This window comes from Paramormyrops kingsleyae, chromosome 8, assembly GCF_048594095.1.
Source record: "Paramormyrops kingsleyae isolate MSU_618 chromosome 8, PKINGS_0.4, whole genome shotgun sequence".
Taxonomy (NCBI): domain Eukaryota; kingdom Metazoa; phylum Chordata; class Actinopteri; order Osteoglossiformes; family Mormyridae; genus Paramormyrops; species Paramormyrops kingsleyae.
The window spans coordinates 588,320-606,024 of NC_132804.1; the positions used below are offsets into that span (position 1 = coordinate 588,320).

At 46.6% G+C, this 17,705-nt stretch overlaps 1 protein-coding gene across 2 annotated transcripts in view; it reads right to left on the minus strand.

Annotated features, from left to right (window-relative positions):
• LOC111833093 (SLIT-ROBO Rho GTPase-activating protein 3) overlaps nt 1-17,705 on the minus strand; it is a 90,660-nt gene that overhangs the window by 15,261 nt on the left and 57,694 nt on the right. The window contains exons 5-18 of one of the 2 annotated variants that reach the window (XM_072714952.1): nt 16,998-17,183; nt 15,719-15,847; nt 14,940-15,161; nt 12,352-12,453; nt 11,269-11,466; nt 10,981-11,065; nt 9,633-9,660; nt 6,532-6,562; nt 5,377-5,437; nt 4,187-4,264; nt 3,655-3,789; nt 2,939-3,044; nt 1,810-2,037; nt 1,333-1,406 (exon numbers count right to left, since the gene is read on the minus strand). In XM_072714952.1, the coding sequence (XP_072571053.1) occupies nt 1,333-1,406; nt 1,810-2,037; nt 2,939-3,044; nt 3,655-3,789; nt 4,187-4,264; nt 5,377-5,437; nt 6,532-6,562; nt 9,633-9,660; nt 10,981-11,065; nt 11,269-11,466; nt 12,352-12,453; nt 14,940-15,161; nt 15,719-15,847; nt 16,998-17,183 (1,663 nt within the window). Of the gene's footprint in view, nt 1-1,332; nt 1,407-1,809; nt 2,038-2,938; nt 3,045-3,654; nt 3,790-4,186; nt 4,265-5,376; nt 5,438-6,531; nt 6,563-7,064; nt 7,168-9,632; nt 9,661-10,980; nt 11,066-11,268; nt 11,467-12,351; nt 12,454-14,939; nt 15,162-15,718; nt 15,848-16,997; nt 17,184-17,705 lie in introns of both variants that reach the window. The other variant, XM_072714951.1, reaches the window with a different exon arrangement.

Genomic DNA, 17,705 nt, shown 5'->3' on the forward strand with positions numbered 1-17,705 from the left:
CTGTCTGGAAACAAATGCCTGCTCCCACATCTGACTTTTATTATGAAGGTTCAGACTCTACAAAGCTTAAAAACACTACCACAGGGATTTACCAGAACCGAGAATGGGGACTCCAACCTAAAAGTACATGCAGTCTGGACTATTACTATCTGATTAAGTCCACTCACAGCTGGGCCACACATATCAGAATGAGAGAATCAGAATCAGAAATCACTTCATTGACCAGGTACAAGTGCATGTACTAGGAATGTGTTTTGGCAGTATTTGTGCTTATATTTACAGATAACATAGAAGAAGAACATAAATGAAGAAAAATACATAGAAAAATACATAGAAGTAGAAATAATACAATAATGGAATAAAATAGTGCAAGATGTGCAATATAAGTATAAGGACATTAAGGGGAAATGAGTTATTTGAATACTGGAATATAAAGGCAATATGATGTCTAACAGATGAAAAAAGATGCACAAAGATGCATGTACTGTAGATTGAGTGGGGGGGGGGGGGGTGACAGAGGTAGAGGGGGATGTCTGTGGGGTCAGATTTAAGGTGTGAAAACAATAACATTTTTGATTCAACTGATTGAGGAAACACCTCAGTAGATTTCATGGACCTTTTGTGTAATGTGTGAAAACACTGAAAACTGGAGCTGAAGCAGAGATGAAAATGATCAAAATGCTGCAATTGACAGAGCCAAGGCAGAGACTTGAACCCTGATCCCAGACCTGTGAGGTGACGGCGCTAACTACTGCACCACCATGCTGCCCCCCATCATAACTCAGAGCCAAAACTATTATGTCACATAGAACTTGATTATAAGACTCCTCCTTTTTAGCAACTGCAACTTTAGTTGTGACCTTAAAGCTTATTGTTACCCGAATGAGAGATTAAACATGGAGGGGATTAAGTGCAAAGATAAAATGTGCAAAGATCACTGTTATCTCTCAAAAACTGTCAAACCAGAACTCAAGTCTCTTTTGGAAGCAAGACATGAAAACGTCACCAATACGTTTTTGCTAATTTATGAATTGCTATAAAATGCATTGCACATAACATCAGTAAAAGTAACTCCATTTTTAATCAGGAATTCGTACTTGATCAACAAAGCCATTTCAATGTGAAATACATCTTTAGTACAGTATTTGTTATTTGAGTATGATTCATGTGTAGACATATTCCCTGTAAATACGATAGTTCTGTTTCTTTGCCACCATTTCCCATTTGGATTTTTTTAACTCTAATTGTTGTTATATCTGTACATGCTGTTCAGTTTGGTAAACCTTCATAAAGTGCTTTGTGATACATAAGCTTTTAAGTTTAAAGTCTCACCATCATCGCTAGTGTGTGGCTCTGTGCCATTGTCCACCTCATCAATGGTGCCCTGTTCACTGTGAGGGCTGTCACTGAGGAGAAATAAAGATGGCATCACAGAGAATGACATAACACTGTAATATCACTTCTGCTTCTGTAAGAGTTCCACATGAAAACCGCGTCCCATCCATTTTCTGCAACCGCTTATCCTAGTCAGGGTTACGGGGTACACAAAAGCACATTATTTAAAACAATAGCATATATTTTAGAAAGATATTGACAGAGGAGGACTGTGAGTTTCAGTGCAACAGTCATAGCCAAGGTATGAGTGTCCTACACTGAAATTTGCTGCTCAATGGGCATTTACCATACACGCAGCTATATTCCTATTCCATAAGTATAAAAGAGAAACCATGAAGCTCTACCCTGAGCAGTAGCCATGGATACACAGGACAAAGGTAACCCCCCCCCATTACGGTCCACAGACTCACTGACCAGTATTCCTCGCCTCCCGCCATGCACTTCTCATAGACAGGCCCGTCCAGCTCACGGTTGCTGGGGAAGATGATCTCGTTGTGGATTATGATGGTCTTGATGACCTCATTGACATGGGCCTGGCAGGCCACAGGGTCTTGCCCGTCAGGGATGGGCATCAGTGTGGGCCCGAAGCAGATGGCCAGGTTGTAGGGGTCCATCATGTTCTCGTCGCTGTACTGCGATAAGCTGGAGTGGCAGCCATTGAAATCATTCTGTCATTTCATGGTAACAACTGATTACGGGTTAAGTTTAAACATTAGCCTCTCACATGTTGTCCAGTGTTCTTGTCATCAGGCACAGCCATGATGATATTAATCACCTGTAAATGACACTGTAAGATCTGTAAGTGGCGTGACCATCTTGGGACAGGCTGGGGTTTGGTGGTCAACATGGCCATTCACTAAACCTGAGCCTTACCACCAGCCATGCAACTATGGATTCTGCTGACCTTCCCCCAGGGTCTCTAGACCTTTCTGTGACCCACCTCCCCTGTGGTCCCTCACCTGCTAAAATCAGGTCAGCTCTGTTTCATTTGTAGTCCTCCCACATTCATTCCCATCCCCAGATAAATTTCCTATTGCATCTAACTAAGATCTACCTATTGAGTCAGACCCCTCAGTGAGAATTGCTCTTACTGCCCCAGGTCTGTGGAAAGCCTTCACTAGAATGCCCCTTTGAGGGGACTTCCTGATCAGATTAGGCCTGTCTACACAATGAAGAAGGTTCATAAAAAAACAGCTGTTGGAAATGTTTCAAAGCTGGAAGTGAAAAAAAGAATACAACCCCAGATGTAAAATGAAAAATTTCACTCTGCTAAGGGCCAAGGTTTCATCAAGAACAGTGCACTGAAAAAGGACAGGAATATTACTTCTGTAAAGATTACGTTCCTGTTTTACAAATAACATAAAAGGAGAAGTGCGAAACCAATGGAAATGTGCCACTTGAAGTAACCTGTGAACAGATATGAAACACTTTTTCTTGACATTTCACAATTTGGCTGGCCTATTCCATGATTGCTCTTCACAAAAAATGAAAAAGCCATTTTCTGCAGCTTGTGAATGCAGTCAGCCACAAGCTTTACACTCACTGGTTAAGGAAGGCAAACAGGTATCTCATGACGATGATGACAGAGCGAGGAAGGGTGACGATGATCTGCTGGATATGGTGGGCCCTCTCAACAGACGATTCAAGTTCTAAAAGAACAAGATCACGAGTAGGCTTTTCATTTACATGCCAAGAAGAAACACAGTACTAAACAGCCAAAACTACTAAGCGAATCATCACTGAGAAACAATCAGAACTGGAATGTAATTCAGATACCAGAGAGAAGACAAATTTATATTACTAATTAAAAGACAATATAAAGTGAATGAACACATAGACGTTCTTCAAGTCAGCAAAATGTTAACTTCTGATAATGGGGTTCCAGAAAAGTTTTCACAAATCCGTATTTAACAGCAAATCCGAGGCGCCCCAGCCCTGCCTCCATCGCCCAATCGATTAAATTCCAGTCCAGCCACAGCCACAGAGCCAAAGCATTTCAATTGCTTCCATATGCTTGACTTGGTATCTCTGTGGAAAGTGGGCTCCGGTATCCCAGCAAGGAGACTGCGGGGGCGTTATATAATGGAGATTGGGCCAAGTCGGCGATCCCAGCACAGGCGATGGTCTTAGGGTGACAATTTCATGATGAAACAAGCAGAACAAGAACACAATGCGTGGCTATGCGGTCCATGGAAATCAGAACTGGGATTTTATTTCAATGGCCCAAGCTCTGAGCTCTGGCCAGAGGGAAGAACATACTGATAGTGGAGATCAGGTCCAAGAAGCGCTCCTTGGGGAAGAGGGGGTTCTCCAGGCCGCGGAAGTAGAGCTTCAGCACCCCTGCCACAGAGTTGATGTCATGGTCGTTCTGGTCATCAATCAGAGGATCTTCTCCTGGAGGAAAAGCACTCACCTGAGGACTTTAGCATCCTAGACACTACCGTCTCTCACAAAGGAATGTGTACGGCTGACCAACCACACAGTGAATATAAAGCAAAAATAAAACAACAGTGAACTTGTATGAAGTTTCTGGAAGTTTGTTTTTTTGCTTCAATGTTAGTCTTTAAGATTAATATTGCTGTCAAGATATTAATTAAAATATTGTAATGGCTATAGTAATTGCTTGGAGTTTTCTGAAATGGCATATATACACATCTAAATAGACACGCTATACTGTATACGTGTGTGATGTTAATTCACATGCTTACTGCTGCTGATTGATAACTCAACAAGGAAGCTGAATTGGAATTCAATGCCATCAGCAATAAAAGTTGTGCATTTCACATCTCACCTCTCTCGAATGAATTTTTAATATCGTTGACTTCGACCTGAGAGCCAGGAACTCTGAATATTCCCTGCTGCTGCAGACCTAAAGAAAGAGACATGCACAGCCAAGTCAAATGGCTGTTATCTTCAAACTGGAGAAGTCGCCACATGAAAGTAATCTGGGGACGTAATAGAGAACAGGAAATGTAATCTGGTCACAAACTGCCGTTTTTTCCAGGACTAGCCCCCACTAGCCTTCACCCAGGCTCAGAAAGCACATGGTTTTAGTTACAAACCTGCTTTCTGTGATTTCACTCTAACCCCAGGAAGGGGACCAGCTCTAACACACACCGCAAACAGAGTCACAAATGAAGACAGACAAGCAGTTCAAAGGATAAATGGGCCTCATATAAACCTCACTATGCATCACCCATGACTTAATTTCTTAATCAATTTACTTGACCCTCATCTCTGTGTGTGGTGGAGTTAAATCTTTAGGAAACTGCTTTGCCCACAAGAAGCATGCTTGCCTAACTTCATTCAAACTCCAAATCTAATTTTCAGACAAAAAATTTAAATGATTAAAATTATGAAGAAGCCGTTCTATCCAGCCCTAACACACTGAAGGCCAGGTCTCTCACAGACACACACTGACGGTTAGGTCTCACACAGATACGCATGGAAGGGCAGGTCTCTCATAAATACAATCAGAAGGCAAGGTCTCTCACAGATACACAAGGAAGGGTAGGTCTCTCGCAGATACACACTGAAGGCCAACTCTCTCACAAACACACACTGAAGGCTAGGTCTCTCACAGATACACATGGAAGGGCAGGTCTCATATATACACACAGAAGGCCAGGTCTCTCACAGATACACAATGAAGGCCAGGTCTCTCACAGATACACACAGAAGGCCAGTTCTCTCACAGATACATACTGAAGGCCATGTCTCTCACAGATATACACAGAAGGCCAGGTCTCTCACAGATACATACTGAAGGCCATGTCTCTCACAGATATACACAGAAGGCCAGGTCTCTCACAGATACACAATGAAGGCCAGGTCTCTCACAGATACACATGGAAGGCCAGTTCTCTCACAGAAACACACTGAAAGCCAGGTCTCTCACAGAAACACACATTTGATGCTGTCTATCTGAAACTATAAGTAACTTTAAGAGCCAAGTTGCCACATTAACCACAGTCTACTTACCATACAGATTGATGTAGCGAATACAGCTCTCCACCACGAGAGGAATAGCCTGACCTGAATCCTGAAATACAGGGCAAGCCTTGCTTAGCACCAGCTACTGACATCATCAATGATCAATCACTCCATTATATTTGTAATTCAGCTCTGTTAGGGCAAGTCTAATACCCTTTTTGGTCTCCTGTATAACGTATGATAACTTATAAAACTCAATGCAAAAAGTCAACACAAACACATTTTCACAATTCATCCAAATGACAAAAAAGCACGACACAACCTAGCATTCAGGCAAAAAACACTCTAAATACTTTAACACCCCTCCCTCCCTGACACTCACACACCTTATTTATCAAAAGGCGCTTTTCCACTGTCACCCAGGACCAATGTGTGCCTCGAAATGATGGTTATCTATTGCAAATTATGTAAACCACACCAGAGCCGTCACCGCACTGACATAGCCCTATTTAGCATGCCCAAGCCGAGCATCACCACCATCTGATTGGTTGAAATGCATGGAGGTACTGGTGTTCTGTACATGGACTATCTGAAGGAAAAAGTGTATATTCTGTATATTATTCATTATTAGTAGTATGGCACATCATGATGCATTGCCAAAAACTGGGAACTTGAAAATTTACAACCTCCTACTTAACAAAGTACTATTGAACGGATGAATGGAATGGATTCGTAATACAAATATACGCAAGCAAAGGCTAATTCCGCTAGTATTTGATGCTAACATAAGACGACAATTTTCACAGACGTGCTATCAGAAATGAGCAGATTAGTAAATCATGATGTAGATTGTGTGAATAATAAATAAGCTCTTGGGTTTTACGTCACTGTCACTCTCTGAACCCGACAACGTCTTTGCCGAGCCGACCCTTCTGCAGTGGAAAACCGAAGCGAGTTGGAACTGTGCTGTAACTAGTCCCTCTTCATGGTGCGGCTTGGGTGTGGCTCAGTTCTTGTATGGCTGTGGAAAAGCGCCAGATTACACCCAGTGTCAAAGCCAGGGGCCATATTACCCTCCCTCACAGTCCTGCAATGCACTTTGTGTCATTAGTATAACAGCAAACAAGAAGAGAAACAGGGCAGAATGCGATTAGTGGGCAAGCTGAGTGCAGTCCCCGTGCGGAACATCCCAGTAGAGTGTACCTGGTTGCGTGCCCGGGTATTCCTTCTTCCCCTTGGACAGAAAACAGCAGAGCAGCAAGCAGGAGAAGGGAAGCAAGAAGCACAACGGTTAGAGAAGCAGAGAGGGGTACGCTGAGGATGGCTGGAGAGGCAGGGGCACAGTGGGCTACAAGGGACGGGGCGCTCTGGGGGGGTGTGGCAGAGTGCAAATGTGGGGGGACACTCCAGCATACAGCAGGAGCAGGGAGCAGATACCACCAGGCCAGTCGTCCCGTACAGGAGTGTGTTCCTGCACCCTCGCTCTGCCAGCATCCCTCCTATCACCGTTTGCCAGCTGGGACTAAGGCTAACACTCCCACTTTACCTGCCTTTCAATGCCTTCGGCGGTGCTACTGTAAGCTGCATTATGAGAGCCATGGAAAGGAATTCAGCGGAGTCAAAGTGAGATTAATCAGCAATTATAGGATGAGGGAGAGCAATAGAAGAGGCCCCAAGCTGCCAGTCCATCCAGCCCACCAGGGGGCGCTCATACACACACCACAACCGGAGGGTACCTTGATGAAGGTCTCCATATTGCCATTAAACAGCTTATGGTTATACACGGAGCGGGGTCTAGGCTTCCGCATTTTCTGTGGCTTAGGGGGAAGTGTGGGGGGCCTGGGGAAATGATGAAGGGGAAAACACTAAATAGAGTGAAACCTGAGAACACAGGATATGCTTACAGTCAGGCTCACATGGCCTCTGATGCGCTAATCGCCTGTACTCCAGATTCCATAACGCATAGTGCAAGGTTCTTCAAATCTGGACCTCGATTCCAAGTCCAGGCTTTGTTTTCAGTTCTCCCAGGTAGTTAGTTTAATAATTACTGATTATGATTGGTCAGAGGCTTCACACCTGACTGACAGGTAAAGGAAGGCTGGAAAACCAGCAGTGCTCGGACCTCGAGGACCGTGATTTGAATAACTCTGGCATAGTGTCTCATTACAAATGTGTCCCCTAATTAAACCTTAATATCCTCTGCAGGAATGAAGTCTGCTCTTTCAACTGCTAACATTTCAACAAGCTATTAAAATCTGCTAATGTGCTAATGGGTTACCAAGGAGACCAACAAATTAAAGATATATATGTGATGTGTGTGTGTGTGTATACACACACACACACACATATATATAAACTGTTGTGGCAGGCAGATTATATATTTTTCTTTTAAAAAATTATTTTAGTGCCTTTAGAATTCCCACATTGTTTTTTTCTACTCTCGTTAAATGTTTTTGTGAAATACAAATATCGCAAGGTTGTGCTGCGAGGTGCCTGAGCAAGACCAGGACAAAAGCTTATTCTCCATTGACACTTAGAAACCACTTTGGGTCATGCTGTTTGCTTAAGATCCTGCCAAGTTCCGCCATGAAAAACACGAGCCACCTCCTTCATGTCTACCACCGTGACTCAGAGTCGCTTTTGGCTTCCAGCGAGAAACGACAGGCCTGTCCCACTCACAGATGGTCAGCTAACATGGCCCAGAAATAGGTGGAGGGCCCATTGTTTTGTCTTCAGCTCCTCCGATGGCCCAGCTTTATTCTGGGATTAATTTCTCATGGCCGGGGATCTGCACGCCCTGCGGCACCCTGGAGCCATTCCCGCTCCTGCTCAGTGACACGGTACCCCACAAGAGTCTGGCCAAGCTTTTACAAATGGTGGCTGGCTTCTCAAGCACATCAGAGAGTCAGCTGGGTCATTATATTAAAATCCACTGCTGCCACTCAATGTTTGGAGGCAATGTAGGTCAACACTGATACTTCTAACATATCTTATCAAAAGGCTTAAATACTGCAGCACTTGAATTTTTTAAGTGTAGCATTTGGGAGAGACAATTTTAAAAGATTTTTCTCAGCATCTACCAAGCTGTAAAAATGGGATTTGCTGTCCATCACTAGCCAAAATATTCACCTTCAAAAATGAACTGGTGTCTCTGTACTGGGATTTCCATCATGGGTTAATGCGCTGCAGTGGTTTTTGATTGCATGCTGTGCCCAGAAGCTAGTATAAAGTTCCATCTGCCCCGTAGATGGGGAGCAGACAGTGGCCTCCTGGGAACACTGGGAGGTCAGCCCACTAGTCTGTTTCTTGCCATATCCAGGGAACTGTGCACTGGCTCTGTTCAATATACAACCTCATGGCAGAGCTGAACCTTGCAGCAAGCCTCAGGGCAGTGCTGACCCTTTCAGCAGGCCTCAGGGCAGTGCTGACCCTTTCAGCAGGCCTCAGGGCAGTGCTGACCCTTTCAGCAGGACTCAGGGCAGTGCTGACCCTTTCAGCAGGCCTCAGGGCAGTGCTGACCCTTTCAGCAGGACTCAGGGCAGTGCTGACCTTTTCAGCAGGCCTCAGGGCAGTGCTGATACTTTCAGCAGGCTTCAGGGCAATGCTGAGCCTTTCCGCAGGCTTCAGGGCAATGCTCAGCCTTTCAGCAGGCCGCAGGGCAGTGCTGACCCTTTCAGCAGGCCTCAGGGCAGTGCTGACCCTTTCAGCAGGCCTCAGGGCAGTGCTGACCCTTTCAGCAGGACTCAGGGCAGTGCTGACCTTTTCAGCAGGCCTCAGGGCAGTGCTGATACTTTCAGCAGGCTTCAGGGCAATGCTGAGCCTTTCCGCAGGCTTCAGGGCAATGCTCAGCCTTTCAGCAGGCCGCAGGGCAGTGCTGACCCTTTCAGCAGGCCTCAGGGCAGTGCTGACCCTTTCAGCAGGCCTCAGGGCAGTGCTGACCCTTTCAACAGGACTCAGGGCAGTGCTGACCCTTTCAGCAGGCCTCAGGGCAGTGCTGATACTTTCAGCAGGCTTCAGGGCAGTGCTGATACTTTCAGCAGGCTTCAGGGCAATGCTGAGCCTTTCAGCACGCTTCAGGGCAATGCTGAGCCTTTCAGCAGGCCGCAGGGCAGTGCTGACCCTTTCAGCAGGCCTCAGGGCAGTGCTGATCCTTTCAGCAGGCCTCAGGGCAGTGCTGATCCTTCCAGCAGGCCACAGGGCAGTGCTGAGCCTTTCAGCAGGCAGGTCAGCATGCAGGAGCTGCCCCTCATTGTCTGTTTTTGTTTTGGGAGTTAATGATGATAGTTGACATTAAATATTCTTACCTGGTTGTTCCACATTCGGCCCTTTCCCCTGCAATCACAAAGAGAGAGAATTAAGGAATGAAAGCGGCAAGGGGGATAGGAGCACATGCACCATGGGATTGTTAAGCTTCCAGAGCGCCGAGTGGGAGGGTGTGAGCCAGAGGAAAAAGGGGGGCTTTTCAAGCCCAACTGAATGGCTCTCTGCAAACATAATTCCTGAGACAAAGACCCTGCACGGTTGCCGTAGAGACCTCAGAAGGGCCCATATAATAACAGGAAGAGGATCTCTGCCATTCAGCTGGCCTTACGGAGCACTTATCAAACTGGACTTCATACACATCTAGGCAGTGATGCTTCAGGGAGCTCCAGCTGCCCAGCACACAGTCGGGGAGTAGGGGGGGGGGGCTGGATTCTGAGAAAGATGCTTATCTAGGATGTTATTATCAAACCTCTCCAAGGCGCATGAATAGTCAAAAATCTGGTGTTTCGGGTAGACAACTTAGAAGATACAGCTGGCAGAAGCTATCCGTTATCATTCTTTTAAAAACTGTTCTTGTCTACTCAGCAGAAAATCACTCAAATCAACGTGCATTAAAATGAAGCATCACTATCACTACTTGTCAAACTGCAACCTCCTATAATAGAGGTAACAGAAATGTCCAGTTGTCGTTTTAATTCATGGCTGTAATCGTGCGGTTTCATCAAATATTCAAGAGACAGAGGTTTCATTGAGAAGGACCGATCAAGCACCTCAGTTACACTATGGAGGTCAGAAAGACCAGCCAGGCCTTTTTTACACGTAATAATAAATGAAGACCAAGAAGGTGCCATCGACCGTGACCCTGACAGGCTCCTAATAGACTCACGTGTGAGAGATGATGTGAGCAAAGAGCGATGGGCGATGGGATTAAGCTGTAATTGACCATATGGGGGGGGGGTGTCCTTTTGGGCGGGGGGTTTGCATTTGGGCAGCTGGACTCAGCTGGGCTGGGATGTCAGCTGCTCCCATTACATTAATACCTGGAATAGAGGCACCTGCCAAACAGTCTGTATGATGACATGCTGATTGATTGACTGTAACAGCCTATTTCATGGTGACGGACTCCCAGGGGAAGCCGATTCTCTCTATCAGAGCTTGGGAAGGGTGTATTAAACAAAAGCCCATTATCAGGATGAAGATGGGCTACTGACTGAATTTCCCCAAGATGGCCACATGGATTCGCCTACTACTGTGTGACCCATTGCTACACTTTGTGCTCCATAACTGCAGCACTTCCATTCAGAGCGAATGCCTTAACGTGGCTGCCACATGAGAGAAGCTGCACCCTAACCCTAACCCTAACCCCAACCCTAACCCTAACACTCTCACCTTCTCCCAGTGTCTGCTTCAGGAGGTCATGTTTCGCCTGCAGTTTAATGATGAGGTTGCTGCCGTTCAGGTATTCCTTGAATTTCTGTGAAAACACACAATGTACTGATCTAAGGGAACAGATCACACCACAGAAAAGGAGGCAACATTTTGTGACTGCGAACAACACAAGCCTAATACACTTCACTGATGTTAAGAATGGGACCTGGTGGCTCTTCCCTGCCCAAACAGCCAAAAGAAATCAATAAAATAATATGCCGTGCCCCAGCCCAGCACACTCCAGCTCACCGTGAAGTAGAAGATTTCAGTCTCCTGCTGATTGGCTCGGCGCTTTGCGACATTCATCTTGCTCATGTAGGTCTCAGAGGCAGCAGACTTTATGGACTCGGTGGAGCGGCTGTGCTGGAATGCGTCAGACACATCGAAGTCTTCCACCGTCAGCATGTCCTGCAGCGTTTGCATGGTGGCATCCAGCGTCTTCCTCACCTATGAAGGAAAACCCATAAAATACAGTCAGTAAAAAATAACGAGAGATAAATAGAGAGATAGACAGACAGACAGACAGACAAACATGCTACATTGACCCCAAAATAAATATTCTAGACCTCCCTCACAGTTTGCAGAACAGCCCCCTTCCTCACTGTAATACCAAGAATGATGACAGATTACTGAAAGCCAGTAACAAAATCATTATTGCTCCATCTACATGATAAATAGGGTCAAGCAATGACCAAAAACAAAAACTTTTGACTTCTGCTGTTGTTGAGCTGATTTTATATGCATAAGGAGACCCTAGTACTGCTCTATCCACTCCATAGGTAGCATTAAACTGAGAGAAATATGTGCATGAAAAATTCAGCATCCTGACTCTGTGCCCTAAAGGCCCTGCAGTGATGGCTCCTGGGCTGCAAACAGGCCTACCCTGAGGGGCCTGCAGTGATGGCTCCTGGGCTGCAAACAGGCTTACCCTGAGGGGCCTGCAGTGATGGCTCCTGGGCTGCAAACAGGCCTACCCTTGGAAGACACATTCCTCAGCCTAGCAGCTACAAATGGAGACCCCGAAGATTCGGGGTTACGATGGCTCTGGGCTCCTCATTGTTTCACAGAGATATTAATATATCACTTTTCTAAGATGCCACGGGTCATCCAATAGCAGCCAGATATAAGACAGAAAATTATCCCAACATCAATGTGGGCTGCAGAGGTATTACTTTTGTTACCAGCATCTGAATACATTTACCGTTAGGAAGGATATCAATGTGTGAAATGAAACCAAATCCCAACGGTCAGTAACAAACACACTCGAGGGGCAAAGGAGACCTCCTGCGCTACACACACTGGCTGCCTGGCCAGCTCAGGAATAGGCGTCACCTCCTCATTCTCAATCTTCAGCGTGGTGAGACGGGACTGCAGCTGGTGGTACCGCATCAGCAGCTCAGTCTGCACGGGCTGCTGGGCGCTGACCTGGCACACCTGCGGGCAAGGCACCAGAACCTGCATGAGGGTGCTGCCACTTTCTCACCATGTTTCGCATGCAGATACAAGGCACCAGAACCTGCATGAGGGTGCTGCCACCTTCTCACCATGTTTCGCATGCAGATACAAGGCACCAGAACCTGCATGAGGGTGCTGCCACCTTCTCACCATGTTTCGCATGCAGATACAAGGCACCAGAACCTGCATGAAGGTGCTGCCACCTTCTCACCATGTTTCGCATGCAGATACAAGGCACCAGAACCTGCATGAAGGTGCTGCCACCTTCTCACCATGTTTCGCATGCAGATACAAGGCACCAGAACCTGCATGAGGGTGCTGCCACCTTCTCACCATGTTTCGCATGCAGATACAAGGCACCAGAACCTGCATGAGGGTGCTGCCACCTTCTCACCATGTTTCGCATGCAGATACAAGGCACCAGAACCTGCATGAGGGTGCTGCCACCTTCTCACCATGTTTCGCATGCAGATACAAGGCACCAGAACCTGCATGAAGGTGCTGCCACCTTCTCACCATGTTTCGCATGCAGATACAAGGCCTCAGAACCTGCATGAAGGTGCTGCCACCTTCTCACCATGTTTCGCATGCAGATACAAGGCACCAGAACCTGCATGAAGGTGCTGCCACCTTCTCACCATGTTTCGCATGCAGATACAAGGCACCAGAACCTGCATGAAGGTGCTGCCACCTTCTCACCATGTTTCGCATGCAGATACAAGGCCTCAGAACCTGCATGAGGGTGCTGCCACCTTCTCACCATGTTTCGCATGCAGATACAAGGCCTCAGAACCTGCATGAGGGTGCTGCCACCTTCTCACCATGTTTCTCATGCAGATACAAGGCACCAGAACCTGCATGAGGGTGCTGCCACCTTCTCACCATGTTTCGCATGCAGATACAAGGCACCAGAACCTGCATGAAGGTGCTGCCACCTTCTCACCATGTTTCGCATGCAGATACAAGGCACCAGAACCTGCATGAAGGTGCTGCCACCTTCTCACCATGTTTCGCATGCAGATACAAGGCCTCAGAACCTGCATGAGGGTGCTGCCACCTTCTCACCATGTTTCGCATGCAGATACAAGGCCTCAGAACCTGCATGAGGGTGCTGCCACCTTCTCACCATGTTTCTCATGCAGATACAAGGCACCAGAACCTGCATGAGGGTGCTGCCACCTTCTCACCATGTTTCGCATGCAGATACAAGGCACCAGAACCTGCATGAAGGTGCTGCCACCTTCTCACCATGTTTCGCATGCAGATACAAGGCACCAGAACCTGCATGAGGGTGCTGCCACCTTCTCACCATGTTTCGCATGCAGATACAAGGCACCAGAACCTGCATGAAGGTGCTGCCACCTTCTCACCATGTTTCGCATGCAGATACAAGGCACCAGAACCTGCATGAAGGTGCTGCCACCTTCTCACCATGTTTCGCATGCAGATACAAGGCACCAGAACCTGCATGAGGGTGCTGCCACCTTCTCACCATGTTTCGCATGCAGATACAAGGCACCAGAACCTGCATGAGGGTGCTGCCACCTTCTCACCATGTTTCGCATGCAGATACAAGGCACCAGAACCTGCATGAGGGTGCTGCCACCTTCTCACCATGTTTCGCATGCAGATACAAGGCACCAGAACCTGCATGAAGGTGCTGCCACCTTCTCACCATGTTTCGCATGCAGATACAAGGCCTCAGAACCTGCATGAAGGTGCTGCCACCTTCTCACCATGTTTCGCATGCAGATACAAGGCACCAGAACCTGCATGAAGGTGCTGCCACCTTCTCACCATGTTTCGCATGCAGATACAAGGCACCAGAACCTGCATGAAGGTGCTGCCACCTTCTCACCATGTTTCGCATGCAGATACAAGGCCTCAGAACCTGCATGAGGGTGCTGCCACCTTCTCACCATGTTTCGCATGCAGATACAAGGCACCAGAACCTGCATGAAGGTGCTGCCACCTTCTCACCATGTTTCGCATGCAGATACAAGGCCTCAGAACCTGCATGAGGGTGCTGCCACCTTCTCACCATGTTTCGCATGCAGATACAAGGCCTCAGAACCTGCATGAGGGTGCTGCCACCTTCTCACCATGTTTCTCATGCAGATACAAGGCACCAGAACCTGCATGAGGGTGCTGCCACCTTCTCACCATGTTTCGCATGCAGATACAAGGCACCAGAACCTGCATGAAGGTGCTGCCACCTTCTCACCATGTTTCGCATGCAGATACAGAACAATAACATGTGCCCAGTGCCATTCAGAGTGTTTGTGCCAACTCATTATGCTTATGAAGTCAGGTACAGATGGTTTTCCGCCATTTAGATTTCTCCAAGACACTATTCATACAGTAAGAGTTCTACTCCAGCACTGCTATGACGATTCAGGCTACTGTACCTGGGGACGCTGACCCACTGGCCATGTTATATATGACTTGAAAGAGCTTAGGCTCACCTCATCACCCATGTGGGGCAGGTACTCAAAGCGCATGGGCGGGCAGAAGACCTGGTTGTAGATGTCCATGAGCTTGTGCTTGTCACTGCGAGCATCCAGGTTGTCCACAGCATTCTCAATGATATCCAGGCCCTCATGTCGTGAGGTTTCCAGGTTATACTCTGCTGACAGGAATGTCCTGAAGGCGCGGGCCAGACTGGCTTGGTACCCTAGGTCACAGCACTGCAAGGAGGAAGTAAAACTAAGGTTAAGATTGAGATTAACATTAAGATAATTTTTTTGATCCCAGGGGGAAATTCAGGCGCACCCAGCAGCAAGAACATAGTTTACAGACAACCATGTCTGTGTGTCACATCCTACACTTCCAGTGGAACTGTGTGTAATACAGACAGCAGTGGGATACATTTTAGGCCATATGTGCAACAGCTATAGTTTGTTATTTAAATCTATTAGATCTAAGGGAGAAAAAAGCAGCTTTACAAATGCGACATTCCCAGTTCAAAGGTATGATACTTCAGAACCTACAGAAGGGTAGTAAGTCTGAAGAGGACAGATTAATGCCTTATAATCAAACTGTCATATTATTTTATTAAAACCTTTTTGAGTGCCAAGGATATAGAATTCTTGTTAAGCGTCCTTAGTAATGTGGTCCTCCAGATTGCTAAACAGATTCAGTGAATTTATAGAGAACCATGTGCTTCTACGTTACAAACCCCATATACTGTGGGGATTAAACGGCGAGATGCTGACAAGCTATATCAACAGTTATCAGCACTTACATCTATCATGTCAGACACGTCATGGATGTAATATTTTGCCACAACGGCGTTTGTCGCTGCCAGGTTGAGCAGATAGTCATTCCGCGCCTTGGTGCATTTCAGCTTGTTTTCAAAGTACTTGGCTTGTCTCTGGTGGGGGGGGGGGGGGGAGTTGAGGAAGAGTTGCACATCAAAAGGAAAGTCGTCAGTAAACAAACACCACTCTCCCATTTCGTGACACATTATTTATCTGACAACGTCTCTGCACATGGAAGCACACCAACAACATCAGCACAGATGACAAATCATTGGTGGTAAAATCAACGGTAAAATCGTCGTAAGGGATGCCATCTACGCGTCTCCTGCCAATCTGTAGCGGCTTCAGACGATGTGGCTGGGCTAAATGCAAAGATGTTCACAGTAAAACTGCTGCTGTGGCTAATTCTCTTCAAGGAACACACCAGAACACAAGTCTACAGCAGCGTGCACCAACATTTTCAAGGAAGACAGAACATCATGGACAGAAAATGGGGCTGAAACATGCTGAAATTATGGGATCTCCTTTGAAAATTCATAAGTAGTTTTTAAGAAACAAAACTGTTCCTGGAATAGACAGTATCCTTCATAAACTACCCTGCATTAAAGCAAGGACATGCAGAAATCAGTTGGTACCCAAACATTCTAAATTATTTATCAATAGTTGATCAGATGTATGGTGCTTGTCAAACAAATGTGATTATTATGAACATGCTTCATTTGCCTGAATGTCAGAATGACAGCTATTCTTATTGGCTGTGTATCCTGTACAGTGGAGAGACTATAGTATGCCATCATTTTGCTACATTTCCTTCACTGTAACTCCTCATCACCATAGCCTGCCAGGTCACTCGGCAGATTTATAATGGATCAATCTGCTGAGGTTACAATCATTGTTCAGTCATTGACCTAGAAGCCCAAATCTTATTCTCCCATTAAAGATTTGGTTGAGCTGCACCTATTTAACATCTCTTAGCGAAGTGGGGTCCGCCATTCAAACTCCTGCCAGGGCATTTTTTGGACATGATTACGGTAAAAATGCATGTATCAATCAGCTACAGCAGTGCAAATATCATCAGCTAGTCACCTCAGAACGTGAGACCGATGCTCCAAGGGCATAAGAGCTCAAGAAAATCCAGACACCTACACATACTGTAGCAGCCAGTCAGGCACCACCACTCCACCTGCTGGCCTAACAGGGACTCTACATGCTAACCCTCATGCAAGCAGCAGCCACAGCCCAGCACTGCCCTAGAGGCCTCACCTTCTCCTTCATCTTCTCCATCTTCCGCACAGAGCTGCGCCTCTGGGGCCTGTCTTCATGGCGCAGCAGGTTGATATTGATGTCTCCTGACTTGCTGAATTGCTTCTCCTCCTGCTTCTCGGCCTCCTTCAGCTTGCTCTCTGCACTGAGGCTCTCTGTGTGGTACATGTGGTAGGTCTTCATCACCTGGAGAAGGAGGGTGGGATGGAGAGACAATGAAATCACAGGCAAGTCGTCACACTAGGGCGTATTCGGCATCGTTACTTATTTTGCACTCTAATGCTTTGCCCCATACTGGGGCATCATTCTGAAAGTGTACGGCACACTGATGACTGCTGGGCAGGTGAGGATCTTTCAGAAAGACCTTCTGTGTGTCAATATGCCAGACAAAGCTGCATGTTGCTTATACCAGCCTGGCAGAATACTGACATGGGGCCTGTGATCGGAAGGTTCCTGGTTCAAGCCCTATGGTTGCCAGAGTGATTTCAACATTGGGCCTATGAGCAAGGCCCTTATCCCCCACTTGCTCCAGGAACTTACTGACCCTGTTTTCTTAACGGTACATACCTTTGGAGAAAAGTTAAATAAATTTAAGCCAGGCAGAGTTATTATTGGCTCTCCTTGAGATTCCCGGTGACGTTACTTGATTTAGCTCAATGTGTGTCATAAAATGCAATATTTTCAACAGGGATGCCAGATGTAATAAGA